Source organism: Heptranchias perlo, chromosome 1 (assembly GCF_035084215.1).
Source record: "Heptranchias perlo isolate sHepPer1 chromosome 1, sHepPer1.hap1, whole genome shotgun sequence".
Classification (NCBI taxonomy): domain Eukaryota; kingdom Metazoa; phylum Chordata; class Chondrichthyes; order Hexanchiformes; family Hexanchidae; genus Heptranchias; species Heptranchias perlo.
This window is the reverse complement of record NC_090325.1, coordinates 170,618,238-170,636,225: the sequence shown is the minus strand read 5'-3', so window position 1 is coordinate 170,636,225 and position 17,988 is coordinate 170,618,238. Positions and strand designations below refer to the sequence as shown.

The 17,988-nt window shown below is 41.5% G+C and overlaps 2 protein-coding genes across 4 annotated transcripts in view; one reads left to right on the top strand and one right to left on the bottom strand.

Annotated features, from left to right (window-relative positions):
• Positions 1-17,988, bottom strand: part of plk4 (polo-like kinase 4 (Drosophila)) — a 56,700-nt gene that overhangs the window by 8,325 nt on the left and 30,387 nt on the right. The window contains exons 7-11 of the mRNA XM_067993533.1: positions 17,399-17,799; positions 6,395-6,499; positions 5,921-6,023; positions 4,399-4,548; positions 4,181-4,311 (exon numbers count right to left, since the gene is read on the bottom strand). Coding sequence (XP_067849634.1) covers positions 4,181-4,311; positions 4,399-4,548; positions 5,921-6,023; positions 6,395-6,499; positions 17,399-17,799 — 890 coding nt within the window. The remainder of the gene's footprint in view (positions 1-4,180; positions 4,312-4,398; positions 4,549-5,920; positions 6,024-6,394; positions 6,500-17,398; positions 17,800-17,988) is intronic.
• The window catches only part of mfsd8 (major facilitator superfamily domain containing 8), a 99,154-nt gene that overhangs the window by 68,929 nt on the left and 12,237 nt on the right, over positions 1-17,988 (top strand). The window lies entirely within an intron of this gene.

Here is a 17,988-nt window from a genome sequence, read left to right as displayed (position 1 = left end):
TGAGTCACTCGCCACAGAATACCCAGCCTCTGACCTGCTCTTGTAGCCACAGTATTTATACGGCTGGTCCAGTTAAGTTTCTGACCCCCAGGATGTTGATGGTGGGGGATTCGGCGATGGTAACGCCGTTGAATGTCAAGGGGAGGCGGTTAGATTCTCTCTTGTTGGAGATGGTCATTGCCTGGCACTTGTCTGGCACGTATGTTACTTGCCACTTATCAGCCCAAGCCTGGATGTTGTCCAGGTTTTGCTGCATGTGGGATCTGACTGCTTCATTATTGGAGGGGTTGCGAATGGAACTGAGCACTGTGCAATCATCAGCAAACATACCCATTTCTGACCTTATGATGCCCATAAATGTTAAAAAGACAAATCTAAAGACACAAAGCATTCATAATAAGGTAGATGAATTAACAGTGCAAATAGATGTAAACGGATATGATATAATAGCAATTACAGAGACATGGCTGCAGGGTGACCAAGGCTGTGAGCTGAATATCCAAGGGTATTTGATATTTAGGAAGGACAGGCAAAAAGGAAAAGGAGGTGGGGTGGTGTTGTTAGTAAAGGATGAAATCAGAGCAATAGTGAGAAAGGATATTGGCTCAGAAAATCAAGATGTAGAATCAGTCTGGGTGGAGTTAAGAAGCACCAAGGGGCAGAAAACACTGGTGGGAGTTGTCTATAGGCCTCCAAACTGTAGTGGTAATGTAGGGGATGGGATCAAACAGGAAATGAGAGATGCATGCAACAAGGCTACTACAATAATCATGGGTGACTTTAATCTGCATATAAACTGGCCAAACCAAATTAGCAATAATACCGTGGAGGATGAATTCCTGGAGTGTGTACGAGATGGTTTATTAGACCAGTACATTGAGGAGCCAACCAGGGAACAGGCCAACCTAGATTGGGTGCTGTGCAATGAGAAGGGGTTAATTAATAATCTTGTGCGGAAGAGTGAACATAACATGATAGAATTTTTCATTAAGATGGAAAGTGAAGTAGTCCAATCCGAAACTAGGACCCTAAATCGAAACAAAAGGAAACTAAGAAGGTATGAGGAGTGAGTTGGCTATGATAGATTGGGAAGCTTCATTAAAAGGCATGACGGTGGATAGGCAATGGCTAACATTTAAAGGAACGAATGCATGAATTGCAACAATTATACATTCCTTTCTGGCACAAAAACAAAGGAAAAGCAGCCCAACCATGGCTAACAAAAGAAATTAAGGATAGTATTAGATCCAAAGAGGAGTCATATAAAATTGCCAGAAAAAGTAGCAAGCCTGAGGATTGGGAGCAGTTTAGAATTCAGCAAGAAAGGACCAAGAGATTGATTAAGAGGAGACAAATAGAGTATGAGAGTAAACTTGCAAGGAACATAACAGTGGACTGTAAAAGCTTCGACACGTCCATAAAAAGAAAAAGATTAATGAAGACAAATGTAAGTCCCTTACAGTCAGAAACAGGAGAATTTATAATGGGGAACAGGGAAATGGCAGAGCAATTAAACAAATACCTTGGTTCTGTCTTCACGAAAGAGGACACAAATAACTTCCCAGAAATGCTAGAGAACCAAGGGACTAGTGAGAAGGAGGGATTAAAGGAAATTAGTAGTAGTAAAACAATAGCGTTGGAGAAATTAATGGGACTAAAAGCCGATAAATCCCCAGGGCCTGATAATCTACATCCTAGAGTACTAAAAGAGGTAGCCATGGAAACAGTGGATGCATTAGTTGTCATCTTCCAAAATTCTATAGATTATGAAACAGTTCCTGCAGATTGGAGGGTGGCAAATGTAACCCCACTATTTAAAAAAAGAGGGAGAGAAAACAGGGAACCACAGACCAGTTAGCCTAACATCAGTAGTAGGGAAAATGCTAGAGTCAATTATAAAGGATGTGATAACAGGACATTTAGAAAATATCAATGGGATTAGACAAAGTCAACATAGATTTATGAAAGGGAAATCATGTTTGACAAACCTACTGGAGTTTTTTTTGAGGATGTAACTGGTAGAATAGATAAGGGAGAACCAGTGAATGTGGTTTATTTGGATTTTCAGAAGGCCTTTGATAAAGTCCCACATAAGACATTAGTGTGCAAAATTAAAGCACATGGGATTGGGGGTAATATACAGGCATGGATTGAAAATTGGTTAACAGACAGAAAACAGAGAGTAGGAATAAATGGGTCTTTTTTGGAGTGGTAGGCAGTGACTGCAGGGATCAGTGCTTGGGCCCCAGCTATTCACAATACATATCAATGATTTGGACGAGGGAACCAAATGTGATATTTCCAAGTTTGTGGATGAGATTGTGAGTTGTGAGGAGGATGCAAAGAGGCTTCAAGGCGATTTAGACAAGTTGAGTGAGTGGGCAAATACATGGCAGATGCAGTATAATGTGGATAAATGTGAAGTTATCCACTTCGGAAGGAAAAACAGAAAGAGAAACTGAAAGGCAGAGTGTTATTTAAATGGTGATAGATTGGGGAATGTTGATGTACAAAGGGACCTAGGTGTCCTTGTACACCAGTCACTGAAAGCAAACATGCAGGTGCAGCAAGCAGTTAGGAAGGCAAATGGTATGGTGGCCTTCATTGCAAGAGGATTTAGGTACAGGAGCAAGGATGTCTTACTGCAGTTATACAGGGCCTTGGTGAGACCACACCTGGAGTACTGTGTGCAGTTTTGGTTTCCTTACCTAAGAAAGGATATGCTTGCCATAGAGGGAGTGCAGCAATGGTTCACCAGACTGATTCCTAGGATGGCAGGACTGTCATATGAGGAGAGATTGGGTCCACTCGGCCTGCATTCACTCGAGTTTAGAAGAATGAGGGGGGATCTCATTGAAACATATAAAGTTCTGACAGGGCTAGACAGACTCGATGCAGGGAGGATGTTTCCCCTGGCTGGGGGGTCCAGAACGAGGCGTCACAGTCTCAGGATACGGGGTAGGGACATTTAGGACTGAGATGAGGAGAAATTTCTTCACTCAGAGGGTGATGAACCTGTGGAACTCTCTACCACAGAAGGCTGTGGAGGCCAAGTCACTGAATATATTTAAGATGGAGCTAGATAGATTTCTAGACACAAATGGCATTAAGGGGTATGGGGAGAGAACGGGAATATGGTATTGAGATAGAGGATCAGCCATGATCATATTGAATGGCAGAGCAGGCTCGAAGGGCCGAATGGCCTACTCCAGCTCCTATTTTCTATGTTTCTATTAAGAAATTGATACCCTAGCATTATTCAGCACCCTGCATGCACAATATCCTCAAGTTAAGTGGATGGAATGGTCTAGCCCATGGACATTAGCCAGTAATATTTTTCTCCCCCAGGGTCAGTGCCTCTGAATTGGCTCTCAGATGGATTAAAAGTGCTAGCTCCCATTAAAAATCAATAAATGGACTCCAGAGCATACAACCAACATCAGTAAGGCAACTAAGAAAGGGAACAGATACCAAACATGGCACGTCTCTTCATTATTAAAGTAAGGGTGATTCCCAGTTGGAAGGAGATGAGTGTTGCCAACACAAGAATTTTTATAATTACTTTCTAATTGCTATTTTCCCCCCATTATTAAAAAGGTATTGTATTTTCATCTCTCTACCCCCAACTGTTGAAAATAATCTTCTTGGACTTTTAAGCAGCATTTAGCTCTAATAATTTTCAATACTACTAATTTTTACCCTATAGAACCTTACTTGTGTGATTGATGAATACAGTGGATATTGTTTGCGTACGAACTTGTGATAACAACTGAATGGTGATTCATGCTAGATATATATTCTATTCTGGTGCTCAGATCATATGGATGTATTAACTTGTGAAATTCATCCTATCTTGTATTTTCTGATGTTTATCTGTTATTGGAATAATTTCTTTCAACAATGTATTGCTCCATTTAAAACTATAATCAAAGCTAATTAGACCAAATTGGGGCACAGAGAGACAATTATTTGGTTACAGGTCACAAAATGCAGTTATAGGGATTGTCTTAATTACACATGTGTGAATTTATCTGAACTATAATAAGTAGACTGCAAGTATTCCATGCAAACGTTTTTTAAATAAAAGAGTAATGCTCATTTCATGTATTATACAAATATAGAATATTTAACAACAGCATGCCAACAGACTAGCCACTTTAGGAATGATCTGTTTACCTACCTCATGTGCATGTTCGACATAGGAATTTACTTCTTCACTTAGACCATTCATTTTTGCTCCATTGAGAGTATGCGATTTCCCAGACTTTTCTATGATACGAAGAAATTCTGATGTCTTGTTAATTTTGGCACCTGTTAAACAAGTAATCAAAGTAGTAAGAACCCACATGTAAGCACAGGCACTTTGTTGTACATCATATTTAATCACTTAAGACTCACCATCATAAAAGCAGACTTCAACATCGGCTTGTGGGCCATTCTCCATTAACATGCATTTGGCATATTTTGTGTACAGCGTGACCTTTGGGGTTTTCGATCTCACCAAATGGACAAACTTAGATGCATATTGGTATTTCTTCCAGTACTTTTCTGAAACCAAATTTGTAACAGTAAAGGTAATGTACAAATGAAAGAAACAAGGCCAGTAATTATTGACGCAATCTTTAAACTGAACTCCACGCACTCACTGAACAGAAGAGTACATGTAAAACAAAAGCAAAATACTACAGATGCTGGAAATCTGAAATAAAAACAGAAAATGCTGGAAACACTCAGCAGGTCTGGCAGCATCTGTGGAGTGAGAAAGAGTTAACGTTTCAGGTCAATGACTTTTCATCAGAACTGGAGATGTTAGAGACAAACAGCTTTCAAACAAATACTTGCTTGCAGGTATTTGCTTAAAAGCTATTCATCTCGAACATCTTCTAGTTCTGATGAAATGTCATCAACCTGAAATGTTAACTCAGTTTCTCTCTCCACAGATGCTGTCTGACTTGTCAAGTTTTTCCAGAATTTTCTGTTTTTATTAGAGTACATCTACCTTTAATATAAGGCCTTCAGCTATAACATTATTGGTTATAAGGTGTGGTAGGCTATGCTTCATAATGTATACCTCATACATCTCATTATAAAAGTACAAAATGTTTGCCCGTCAGCCAAGTCATCACAAGATGGTGTGAAGTGTACTTTAACAAGATTCAAACAAATAATCTAATAGAAGACCCAAGTTTCTATTTTAAAATCATAGCCTTACTTAAAAACCAAACTTTCCTGTTGATGTACCCATTCTGCCCTGCTACTCATTAATTTGAATGGAATATATCGGAGCCAAGATTCTCCAGATAAGACAGCTTCAGACACTGTCTATAGTACTGAAAAATAAATTAGATTCGGAGAATAATTTTAAGACTCTCCGATAAATCAATTTCCTCTAGTAATTTAAGTTTAAAAAACACACATGTATTATATGAAGTATACATGCACTGTAATATAATGATTGATTTTAATAATTCAGAACGTTATTTTTGATCAGTCACACCCACCCACCGTCACACCCACCCACCCAAATTGTGCTCCATTCTAGTTCGGTTTGCTACCTGGCCCCACATGAAATCATTTATTTGTCAATTTATATTAGACAAACTAAATTCTGGTAGCATGCATATTTATGCTTTGCATTTTAAAATTGGTAATTATGAAAAGCAATAATTTGGACCATGGTGGCAAATAGCCAGGCATATTTAACAGGTCAGTGCTTCCTTTTATTTACTGGTGACTGGAACTTGTAATATTTATATATAATTTAAGAAATTACTAAAAAAAAAATCTAATTTAAACCAACTAAATCATGCTCTAAACAATTTCTTGCAACCACAGCCACATATTCTGGCAGTCTTCTATAATTTTGAAACTCTATGAAGACTCTTCAAAAGGTAATGCATTGTCCGTTAATAGTAGATACCTGGCAAGTTGTCAAAACTGTAAACAAATACTTCCTCTGGTGGAGATGGAGGTCTGTCATCCAGTGGGAAGCCTCTTCCCTCATTAGGATGATAAATATGGATCTGTGGAAAATAAATGTCACACATTAAACACAGTATGATTTTGTAGGTAAAGTCTAATGAATATACAAGAGTATCATAGAATTAGATTTACTTTAACAAAACATTGAGTGAAAGCAAGAAAAGGTTATAAAGTAATGTAAATGATTTTTAAAGACGATTTTCTCCCCCTGGAGAAGTGGACCAGTTTGAATATCGTTACTGGAAATTATTAGAACACATAGGAACCACCATCAGTAGAAATTTGACCAAAACAAACTGCAGTTTTTTGAAGAAATTCTTCCGCCAACCCATACTGATATTCTCATTTTATTAAAGAAAACAAAGATGTGAGGCACTGAAGTGAATTAACAAACAATTTTAAAATAACCTACCGTGCTTCCATCACAGGATATTCGAAGTACCTCCTTCACAAGTTCTTGAGCACCACTCCCTTTTAAAAGCTCCATACACACTTCTTCTGTGTCGAGAATACTCACCTGAAAAACAAGTTTAGTTATGCATAGCAGTAATTCAAAAAGTGTGATATTAGAACACTAAAACTGCCACATTTATACATTAACCACATCTGAAATTCAAAAGGAACAAGTTTTAAGTTAAAAGCCACTGTTACTGATAACCCAGTGAAGGATATTGAAATATTGGTAAGACCACAAGATAGGGCAAAAACTCAGAAAAAAATGTAAAAACAACTAGTGGATCTCCTGTGGCATCACACAGAGAATCAAGACAGAGTGTAATTGCCAGCTGAAGCGAGTTGGGCCAGTAGATAATTGGACCAGAGTGTGCAGACATAATTCAGTGCCCATTTTGAAGTCATACATAGAATCTGACAACACAGAAAGAGGTCATTCGGCCCATTGAGCCTGTGCTGGCTCTTTGAGAGAGCTATCCAATTAGTCCCACTCCCCTGCTCTTACCCTGTAGCCCTACAAATTTTTCCTTTCCAATTACCTTTTGAAAGTTGCTACTGAATCTACTTCCACCACCCTTTCAGGCAATGCATTCCAGATCATAACAATTCACTGCATTAAAAAAATTCTCCTCATCTCCCCTTTGGCTCTTCTGCAAATATTCTTGAATCTGTAGCCTCTGGTTACGGACCCACCCACCAGCGGAAATAGTTTCTCCTTGTTTACTCTATCAAAATCCCTCATATTTTTGAACATCTCTATCAAATCAAACTTTCTCTGCTCTAAGAACAATCCCAGCTTCTCTGCATAACTGAAGTCCCCCATCCCTGGCATCATTCTGATGAATCTCCTCTGCACCTCTCCAAGGCTTTGGCACCCTTCCTAAAAGGTGGTGCCCAGAATTGGACACAGTACGCCAGCTGAGGGCTAACCAGTGATTTATAAAGGTTCATCAAAATGTCATTGCTTTTGTACCCTATTCCTCTAATTATAAAGCCAAGGACTGCTTATGCTTTTTTTTTAAGAACAACTTTATCAACTTGACCTGCCACCTTCAAAGATATGTGGATGTGAACCCCCATCTCCCTGTTCCTGCACCCCCATTAAAATTGTACCATTTAGTTTATATTGCCTTTCCTCATTCTTCCTCCCAAAATGTATCACATTGCATGCAGGTGCAAGTTTTTAGTAAGATATAGACATATAAAAGGAAGAATCAGGGCACGTACTGGTTAGAACTGGAATTGCATAAAGCTACAGTACAGAATAACGGCAATGTATCTTAGATCTGCAAGGAAGTAGATTGATCCATGTGGCAGGGATATAAATCAAATTTAAATGAACAGTATATTTTTTTGTTCCCTTACAAGTGATTCTATTTTTGTTCCTCTTCACATGTCTCCGAGAGACACACCAAAATATGCGCTTCCAGGCTTCAAAATTGCCTCAAACCAGCCACTAGGAGATTCCTCTGTGGTCTCAAGCCTGTGTTGTAATGTGACTTTCATCTGCCATGTGTCTGCCCATTTCACCAGTCTGTATGTCCTCCTGAAGTCTGCTACTATCCTCTTCACTGTTTACTATATTTCCAAATTTCATTTCACCTGCAAACTTTGAAATTGTGTTCCCTATACCAAATTCCAGGATATATTAAAAAAGAGCAGTGATCTTAATACTAACCCGAGGGACACCACTGTATACTTCCCTCCAGTCTGAAAAACAACCATTCGCCACTACTTTCTGCTTTTTGTCTCACAGCCAATTTTGTATCCATGGTGCCACTGCCCCTTTAATCCCATAGGCTCCAATTTTGCTAACAAGTCTATTATGTGGTACCTTATCAATCAGCCTTTGAAAATCCATATACACAACTTCAACTGCTATACCTTCATCAACCCTCTCCGTTATTTCATTGAAGAATGCAATCAGATTTGCTTTTAACACATCCGTGTTGCCTATTTTTACAAGTGAAAATTAATTTTGTCCCGGATTATGAGCTCTAGAAGTTACCCAACCAACGTTAGGCTGACTGGCCTATAGTTACAGGGTTCATCCCTCTCCCCTTTTTTGAACAGAAGTGTAAAATTTGCAACCTCCAGTCCTCTGGCACCACTCCCATATCCAAGGAGGATTGAAAAATATGATACCTTCTGTACTTATTTTTATATTTTCATATTTGTCCACATTTATAATGCAAATTGCCTATATAAAGTTTTGTCAGACTGTAATTATATCTTATGAGTGGTGGTGTGGTACTGCAGCACCTCCATTGGCAGGAGAATGTAATTACAGTATAACAAGTTTACATCGGCACTTCCCATTATAAATGTGGACACATGAATTTATAATGGTAAAAGTTGACAGGCAGTGCATGCAGGTGCAAGTTTTTAGTAAGATATAGACATATAAAAGGAAGAATCAGGGCACGTACTGGTTAGAACTGGAATTGCATAAAGCTACAGTACAGAATAACGGCAATGTATCTTAGATCTGCAAGGAAGTAGATTGATCCATGTGGCAGGGATATAAATCAAATTTAAATGAACAGTATATTTTTTTGTTCCCTTACAAGTGATTCTATTTTTGTTCCTCTTCACATGTCTCCGAGAGACACACCAAAATATGCGCTTCCAGGCTTCAAAATTGCCTCAAACCAGCCACTAGGAGATTCCTCGGTGGTCTCAAGCCTGTGTTGTAATGTGACTCCAAGGTACAGCATGGTGCAACACTAATATGTTGTACTCCCACACTGCTTGGTGAATGGCTTCTAGTAAGGCTTTTAAGGAAAGAATCAAACAATACTAAGGCAACATTAGAAAATGTAGGTAATTTTCTCTCCACACCAGCAAGAAACTGTACCATCTACACTGTTGTACCTTTCTATGCAGTGACAAATATAAACTCAAACAGATAGAGAACATATTTCACTGGAAGATTCAAATCTTTCAAGATTTCAATTTTTTCTTGTTCCTTACAGCAGAAATAAAGTTTACCATCCTTTTACCCAACAGAAAATTGAATGTGCCATTTGCTCACTCCATATGCTCAAAACATCTGTCAAAAAATACATCTATGTTTTTCAGTGACACTCCTGTTCATGTGACTGAGCTCAGGTTTGCAGATAAGGTCTCCACTTGAAAGGTCTTACCACCCACACCCTATTGTGGATGATGGCATCAACATCTTGGTTTTGATTGCAAATACCCACAACCCTATTGTGGATGATGGCATCAACATCTTGGTTTTGATTGCAACATGGCTTTTAGTGGTGACATCTTGCCCTTACTGAAGCCTCCCTGCCTGGCTATACTACCATCTTCCATGCCCAAACCGCCACAATAGGGGTGTGGCCTCTATCACCAAATCATACTGTAGTCTCTCCCACAACTTCTCTTTCGAACACCGTACCTTGTTTCACCCCTCTTCCCTTCCTTTAAAATCCTTGTTGTCTACCATGCCTGCAAGCCTTTCACCAAGATATCTTCCCTCACCATTTGCAGTGAGCGATACCTTATCCTCTGTGATTTCAATCTCCATCTCAGATCCCTTTGCCCCCTCTCCTCTAAATTCAGGGAACTCCTGTCCTCCCTAAATCTCTCCCGCCATATAAACTCTCCTACCCGTATTTACGATCACCCCCTCAAGCTCGCCATTTCCTGTGGCCTCTTTACTACCATGGTCTCCGCTACAGACATGGTAAATCGTATCCATATGATTTATATCAATTAGTGTTAACTGTATTCAGGAGGGGACTCTCTTGTATTCATTTATATGAGACCTTATCTAGGGTGTGGAGTGGGTAATGTGGATCTCTATGAATAAAGGCTTGCAAGCAACTGAAGACCAGGCTCTAGTATTCTATCCTTCATCACCTGGCTATCCAATTTATTACAGACAAGGCCATCTCCAACCACTACCTTGTACTTCTCACCATCCACATCCCCCTACCCCCTTACAACCCACTTCCTTATGTGTCCATCCATGGAAAAACACTCCCCCCAAATCACTTACAGCTGCACTTCCTAAATCCCAGCTACCTAGCCTTTGACCATCCATTCGTCGCAATACTTCTGCAGCCATCAATCTGCTTAACCAATCCCTCATGTCCAGCAATGAAGCCCCAGCAAAACCTTTATTCTCTCCAACCATGGTCAATCCCACTGGTGGGGCTCCCATCTTTGTCCCTCAAGACAAAGGGGTGCAGACTTGAGCACATCGAGTGCACAACTGGTTTAGCCATTCACCAGATCTGACTGGATCACATCAAGTGCCATCGTGCGACATCCACCTCTTCCAAAATGCACACTACTCCAGGATTATCCCGGAGAGTAAAGGTAACTCCAGCTTCCTTTCTCCACCACCAACCATTTCCTTAAATCCTTCTCCTCTGCACCCCCCCCCCCCAATCACCTCCAACAAGCACAGAGAGCTTATGGGCTTTTGACACTAAGATTGAGATCATGTTCAGTTGCTTACCTCCCTTTGTTGCCCAAGCTAAACCTCCCCTCAGATTCCCTTCTTCTCCCAATTTCCCCTCATGCCCTCACCGAGCTCATCTTGTCCGTGAGGCCCACCTCATTCCGCTAAATTGCTGACCACCCAACTTTCCTCCCAGCTCGTCATTCTAGCTGACATAAATGGTTTCCTCTCTAGTACTGTCCCTCACTTTCAAAACTGCTGTCAACCCCTCCTGAAAAGCACCATGCTTGATTTCTCTGTCCTTGCAAATTATGGCACCATCGCCAACCTCCTTTTCCTCTCCAAAAGTCCTAAACGTGTTGTCACCTCCCAAATCTGTGCCGACCTTTCTTGCAACTCCATATTCAAATCTCTCCAATCAGGTTTTGGCCCCTGCCACAGCATTAAAACAGTCCGAAACGTACATAAGTTACATCCTCTATGACGGAGACCATGGTGCATTATGCCTCCTTGACCTCAGCAGCCATTCAGTATGAGACCATTCTCTTCTTACACCTTTCCTCTGTTGTCCAGCTCAGTGGAATTGCCCTCACTTGGTTTCACTTACCAATCCAATCATACCCAGAACATCTCCAGTGTTGGGTTCTCTTTCTGCCCCTACATCGTTACCTCTGGAGTCCAAAGATCTGTCCTTGGAGTCCCCCTCATGTTTATCTACATGGAGTTGCAAGTAAGGTCGGCACAGATTTAGGAGGTGACAACACATTTAGGACTTTTGGAGAGGAAAAGGAGGTTGGCGATAGGGCCATAATTTGATTCCCCTTGGCGACACCATCCACAGATGTGGAATCAGCTTTCACATATATGATGAGACACTCAACCCTCCACTGCCTGTTGTAAGACTGCTTGTCCAATACCCAGCCTGCAATTTCCTCCCATTAAACATTGGGAAGACCTAAACTACAAGCTCTGTACCTTCACCACCGATTCCATCTCCCTCCCCAGTCACTATCTCAGGCCGAAGCAGACTGTTCACGATCTTGGTGTCTTATTTGACCCCAAGCTGAGCTTCTGACCCCATACTCTATCATAAAGATTGCCTACTTTCACCTGAGTCTGCCTCCGCCCCTGCATCCATCAGCCCAACTGCTGTTGAAACCCATATTCATGTCTTTTTTACCTCCAGACTTAACTATTTAATGCTCTCGTGGCTGGTTTCCCATTCTCCACCCTCTATAAACCAGCTCATCCAAAACTCTGCTGCCGTTATCCTATCCTGCACCAATTCCCACTCGCCTATCACTCCTGTCCTTGTTGACCTATATTGGCTTCTGGTTTCCCCAACACCTCAAATTTAAAATTCCAATCCTGGTTTTCAAATTCCTTCATGGCCTTAACCCTCCCTATCTCTCTAACCTCCTCCATCTCTACAACCCCCCTGAACTCTCCATCATGCCTTGTGCATCGCCTCCTCTTTTTGCCCCACCATTAGCTGTCATGCCTTCAGCCACCTAGCTCCACACTCGAATTAATTCCCTAAACCCCTCTTTCTCCCTCACCTCCTTTAAGGCCTGCCTTAAAACGTATCTGTTTGACCAAGGTTTTGGTCAGCCCTCCTAATATCTCCTTTGTCTTGGCATCCATTTTTTGTCCTGGCATCCATTTTTTGTCCAATGAAGCACCATGGAATATTTTTCTATGTTAGAAGTGCTATATAAATGCAAGTTGTTGTATCTAAGCAGATGTATTCTAATCCATCTCAGTGGAGGCATTAGGGTGAACTTTCCAATACTGACACCAACATATTGAGCTTAGCAGACTTGGCTAAGCTCATGGCATTTCTCGAGGTCAGTCAAATTACTCGTTCATAATGAATCACAGGGCCTGGTGCTGGAAGCGTGGCAAAGGATGGAAAATTGCAAACTTTGATGGTCTGTAGCTAAAAACTAAACATATGCAGCCACTTAAAAGGTACATAGCTGCATTGGGAGGAAATTCCGCCAGGACCACTCGGCTCCAGACCTCATTACAGCCTTGGTCCAAACATGGACAAAAGAGCTGAATTCCAGAGGTGAGGTGAGAGTGACTGCCCTTGACATCAAGGCAGCATTTGACCGAGTGTGGCACCAAGGAGCCCTAGTAAAATTGAAGTCAATGGGAATCAGGGGGAAAACTCTCCGGTGGCTGAAGTCATACCTAGCACAAAGGAAGATGGTAGTGATTGTTGGAAGCCAATCATCTCAGCCCAGGACATTGCTGCAAGAGTTCCCCAGGGCAGTGTCCAAGGCACCATCTTCAGCTGCTTCCTCAATGACCTTCCCTCCATCATAAGGTCAGAAATGGGGATGTTCGCTGATGACTGCACAGTGTTCAGTTCCATTCACAACCCCTCAAATAATGAAGCAGTCCGAGCCCGCATGCAGCAAGACCTGGACAACATCCAGGCTTGGGCTGATAAGTGGCAAGTAATATTCGCGCCAGATAAGTGCCAGGCAATGACCATCTCCAAGAGAGAGTCTAACCAACTCCCCTTGACATTCAACGGCATTACCATCGCCGAATCCCCCACCAACATCCTGGGGGTCACCATTGACCAGAAACTTAACTGGACCAGTCATATAAATACTGTGGCTACAAGAGCAGGTCAGAGGCTGGGTATTCTGCGGCGGGTGACTCACCTCCTGACTCCCCAAAGCCTTTCCACCATCTACAAGGCACAAGTCAGGAGTGTGATGGAATACTCTCCACTTGCCTGGATGAGTGCAGCTCCAACAACACTTAAGAAGCTCGACACCATCCAAGATAAAGCAGCCCGCTTGATTGGCACCCCATTCACCACCCTAAACATTCACTCCCTCCACCACCGGCGCACTGTGGCTGCAGTGTGTACCATCCACAGGATGCACTGCAGCAACTCGCCAAGGCTTCTTCGACAGCACCTCCCAAACCCGCGACCTCTACCACCTAGAAGGACAAGAGCAGCAGGCACATGGGAACACCACCACCTGCACGTTCCCCTCCAAGTCACACACCATCCCGACTTGGAAATATATCGCCGTTCCTTCATTGTCGCTGGGACAAAATCCTGGAACTCCCTTCCTAACAGCACTGTGGGAGAACCGTCACCACACGGACTGCAGCGGTTCAAGAAGGCGGCTCACCACCTTCTCGAGGGCAATTAGGGATGGGCAATAAATGCTGGCCTCGCCAGCGACGCCCACATCCCGTGAACGAATTTTTAAAAAAAAATTGCTTTAACTTTTACAAAGGCTGCAATTTTTAAAAATGCATTTTTCAACCTTTTCCAAAGGCTATTTGGGGCAGAAGTGGCAGCTGGTAACCAAAATGAAGGCAAAATAAATGTGGAGGCAGGAAATGTGGCCAAGCGATGAAGCAACACACCCTCTATTGTTACATGGGCACACTCTTGAATGGAAGACACTCAGACCGCTTATTGAAATTCATGTTCTTTTAGCTGAAACTCTTCTTCAGCCACTAATCTCACTAATACAAGCTCAGCCTCTTTTAATATGGACATTTTTATACATCTCTGTTTCTGTTTATTTCACTTTTAAATTTTAAATGTTTTGAATAGTCTTCACCACCAGTGTAGCTCAGTATCTCAGGCTGCTGACACCAATTGTTACAAGTTCAGGGTCTTGCTGTAGATAATCTCTTGGGTACAACAGTGCTAGTGAGTTCCATAAGCTGGCTGAGCATCTTGTATTTAGGGGAGTGCCCATACTACCCAATATCTATGAAACACTATGAAAACTCTATGAAAACAACCGAGGGGTGTAGCAATAGAATCCCTTTGAGAACTGCACTGGATATTCAGGTTCTTCGCACTTGTGCTTCTTCAATTACCCCAAAATGTGACAGTTCCCAACATTTTTACTTTTGAAAGGAACTTGAAAACGAGGGGACAACATTTGATGTTTGACCATGAACAATATTATAGCCAAAGCCCAATCCTGTTTTCCCCACCCTAGCCCAGGGATGCTGAGGCCCAAGTGCTATCTTGGTTGAGGTTAGCTAACTTAACATAGACCAGTAATCAGACCTAGGATTTTCTGATGTGGATGGTATAGTAAAATACTAGGCAATGCTCTTATCTACTGACCCACCAGAGGAGCTAACCTAAATTTCTGCTTACTGTCAAATTAGCAAGTAATGTCCCTACAATTTTTACAACCTAAAGATTTATTAATAAGAATCATAGAATCATAGAATGGTTACAGCACGGAAGGAGGCCATTCAGCCCATCAAGTCTGCGCCGGCTCTATGCAAGAGCAATCCAGCTAGTCCTGCCCTTTCCTCAACGCCTTGCAAATTTTTTCCTTTCAATTACTTATCCAGTTCCCTTTTGAAGGCCCCTCGGGCAGTGCATTCCAGATCCTAACCACAATACAAAGAAGGTTCACTCGGTTAATCCCGGGGACGAGGGGGCAGACATATGAGGAGAGGTCGAGTAGATTGGGACTCTACTCATTGGAGTTCAGAAGAATGAGAGGCAATCTTATTGAAACATATAAGATTGTGAAGGGGCTTGATCGGGTGGATGCGGTAAGGATGTTCGTAAGGATGTTCCCAAGGATGGGTGAAACTAGAACTAGGGGGCATAATCTTAGAATGAGGGGCTGCTCTTTCAAAACTGAGATGAGGAGAAACTTCTTCACTCAGAGGGTAGTAGGTCTGTGGAATTTGCTGCCCCAGGAAGCTGAGGAAGCTACATCATTGAATAAATTTAAAACAGAAATAGACAGCTTCCTAGAAGTAAAGGGAATTAGGGGTTACGGGGAGCAGGCAGGAAATTAGACATGAATTTAGATTTGAGGTTAGGATAAGATCAGCCATGATCTTATTGAATGGCGGAGCAGGCTCGAGGGGCCGATTGGCCTACTCCTGCTCCTATTTCTTATGTTCTTATCCTGCCAATGTGAGTACCTACCCATTATCCCTACTCTCTGTCATCTTTCGTTCAGCCAACTTCCTAACCAAGTCCGTACTTTTCCCTCGATTCCATGGGCTTCTATCTTAGCTAACAGTCTCTTATATGGGACCATATCAAATGCCTTCTGGAAGTCCATATAAATAACATCCATTGACATTCCCCAGTCCACTACTTTAGTCACCTCTTCAAAAAATTCAATCAGGTTTGTCAGGCACGACCTACCTTTCACAAATCCATGCTGGCTCTCTCTGATTAATTGAAAATTCTCGAGGTGTTCAGTCACCCGATCCTTAATTATAGACTCCAGCATTTTCCCCACAACAGATGTTAGTCTATAATTCCCTGGTTTCCCTCTCTCCCCTTTCTTAAAAAGCGGAGTGACATGTGCAATTTTCCAATCTAGAGGGACAGTTCCTGAATCTAGAGAACTTTGAAAGATTATAGTTAGGGCATCTGCAATGTGCTCACCTACTTCCTTTAAAACCCTGGGATGGAAACCATCTGGTCCTGGGGATTTGTCACTCTTTCGTGCTATTATTTTCTTCATTACTGATGCTTTACTTATATTGAGTCCCTGTCCCCGATTCAATATTAGTTTTCTTGGGATTTCCGGCATGCTATCCTCTTTTTCGACTGTAAATACTGACGCAAAGTAATTATTCAACATGTCCGCCATTTCCCCATTGTCAATGACAATATCCTCACTTTCAGTTTTTAAGGAGCCAACACTGCTCCTGACCACCCTCTTTTTCCTAATGTAACTATAAAACCTCTTTGTATTGGTTTTGATATCCCTTGCAAGTTTCTTTTCATACTCTCTTTTTGTAGCTCTTACTATCACTATCTGTTTTGTGACCCTTTGTTGATCTTTGTATCTTTCCCATTCGCCAGGATCTGTGCCATTTTTTGCCTTTTTGTATGCCTTTTCATAATGTCTTATACTGTCCCATACCTCTTTAGTTGTCCATGGCTGTTTTTTTTGGCAAGTTGAGTTCTTGCCCCTCAGGGGTATAAACAGATTCTGTATCATGTTAAATGTTTCTTTAAACATTTCCCACTGATCATCAGTCATTTTACCCATTAACAGATTTGCCCAGTTTACTGTGGACAATCTCTGTCTCATCCCATTGAAGTCGGCCTTACCCAAGTCTAGAATCTTAGCAGCTGATTCACTTTTTTCCCTTTCAAACACTACATTGAACTCGATCATGTTATGATCGCTATTGGATAGATGTTCGCGTACAGTTAAGCCGTTAACTAAATCTGGTTCATTACTCATTACTAAATCTAGTATGGCTTGCCCTCTTGTTGCCTCCAGGACATACTGCTGTAGAAAACTATCCCGAACACACTCAAGAAATTCACTACCTTTCTGACAGTTGCTAGTCTGCTTTTCCCAATCTAGGTGAAGGTTAAAGTCCCCCATTAAGACCACTATGCCTTTGTTACACGCTTGTCTAATCTCCGCATTTATACAATCTAGCACTTTAGAGCTGCTGCGAGGGGTCCTATACACAATTCCCACTATAGTCTTAGATCCTTTCCTATTTCTCAATTCAACCCATAAGGTCTCTGTTGGTGGTAATCCTTACCACTGCATTTTTGGTTTTCTGCCGGATTGACTTAAGTCTGTGGGCTCTCAGTGGTGACACCAACTCTTGCAATGTCTTCATCTGGTACTCAGTAGGTGGTCTTTCCTTTTGTATGGAGCTGTGTTGTTTCAAAACTTGAGGACAGTCATACTGTGTGTCTGGTTGCCTGTGGTCCCCTTTTGCAGAATGTGGTAGGAGAACACCTTCACATTTCTGAATGCCCATCTGTTTTTTGAAGTAGCCCTCTTGGTAAAAAGTATCAGTTTTCGTTTTGTTGATGGGCTTCTTTCCCCTTGTATTTGCTGATACTACTCCTTTTATAATCTGTTGCTTTCTTCCACAATGGAAACTTCCACTAGGGCTACTGGTGGAGCTAACATCTACTGTTCTTTTGAATGGAGCTAGGAGAAAACAAAATGATTCATTTGTTAAATCTAAATGAACAAAACTTGACAATCCAAATTTGCCTAAATACTGTACAACTTTTATGTATATGTACATATTACCCATATGATCTCTTCTAGATGTTTTTCCAAAAACAGGGCACTACTTTAGTAAAAGAAAAATGTTTAATATGTTTTAGGTTTTAG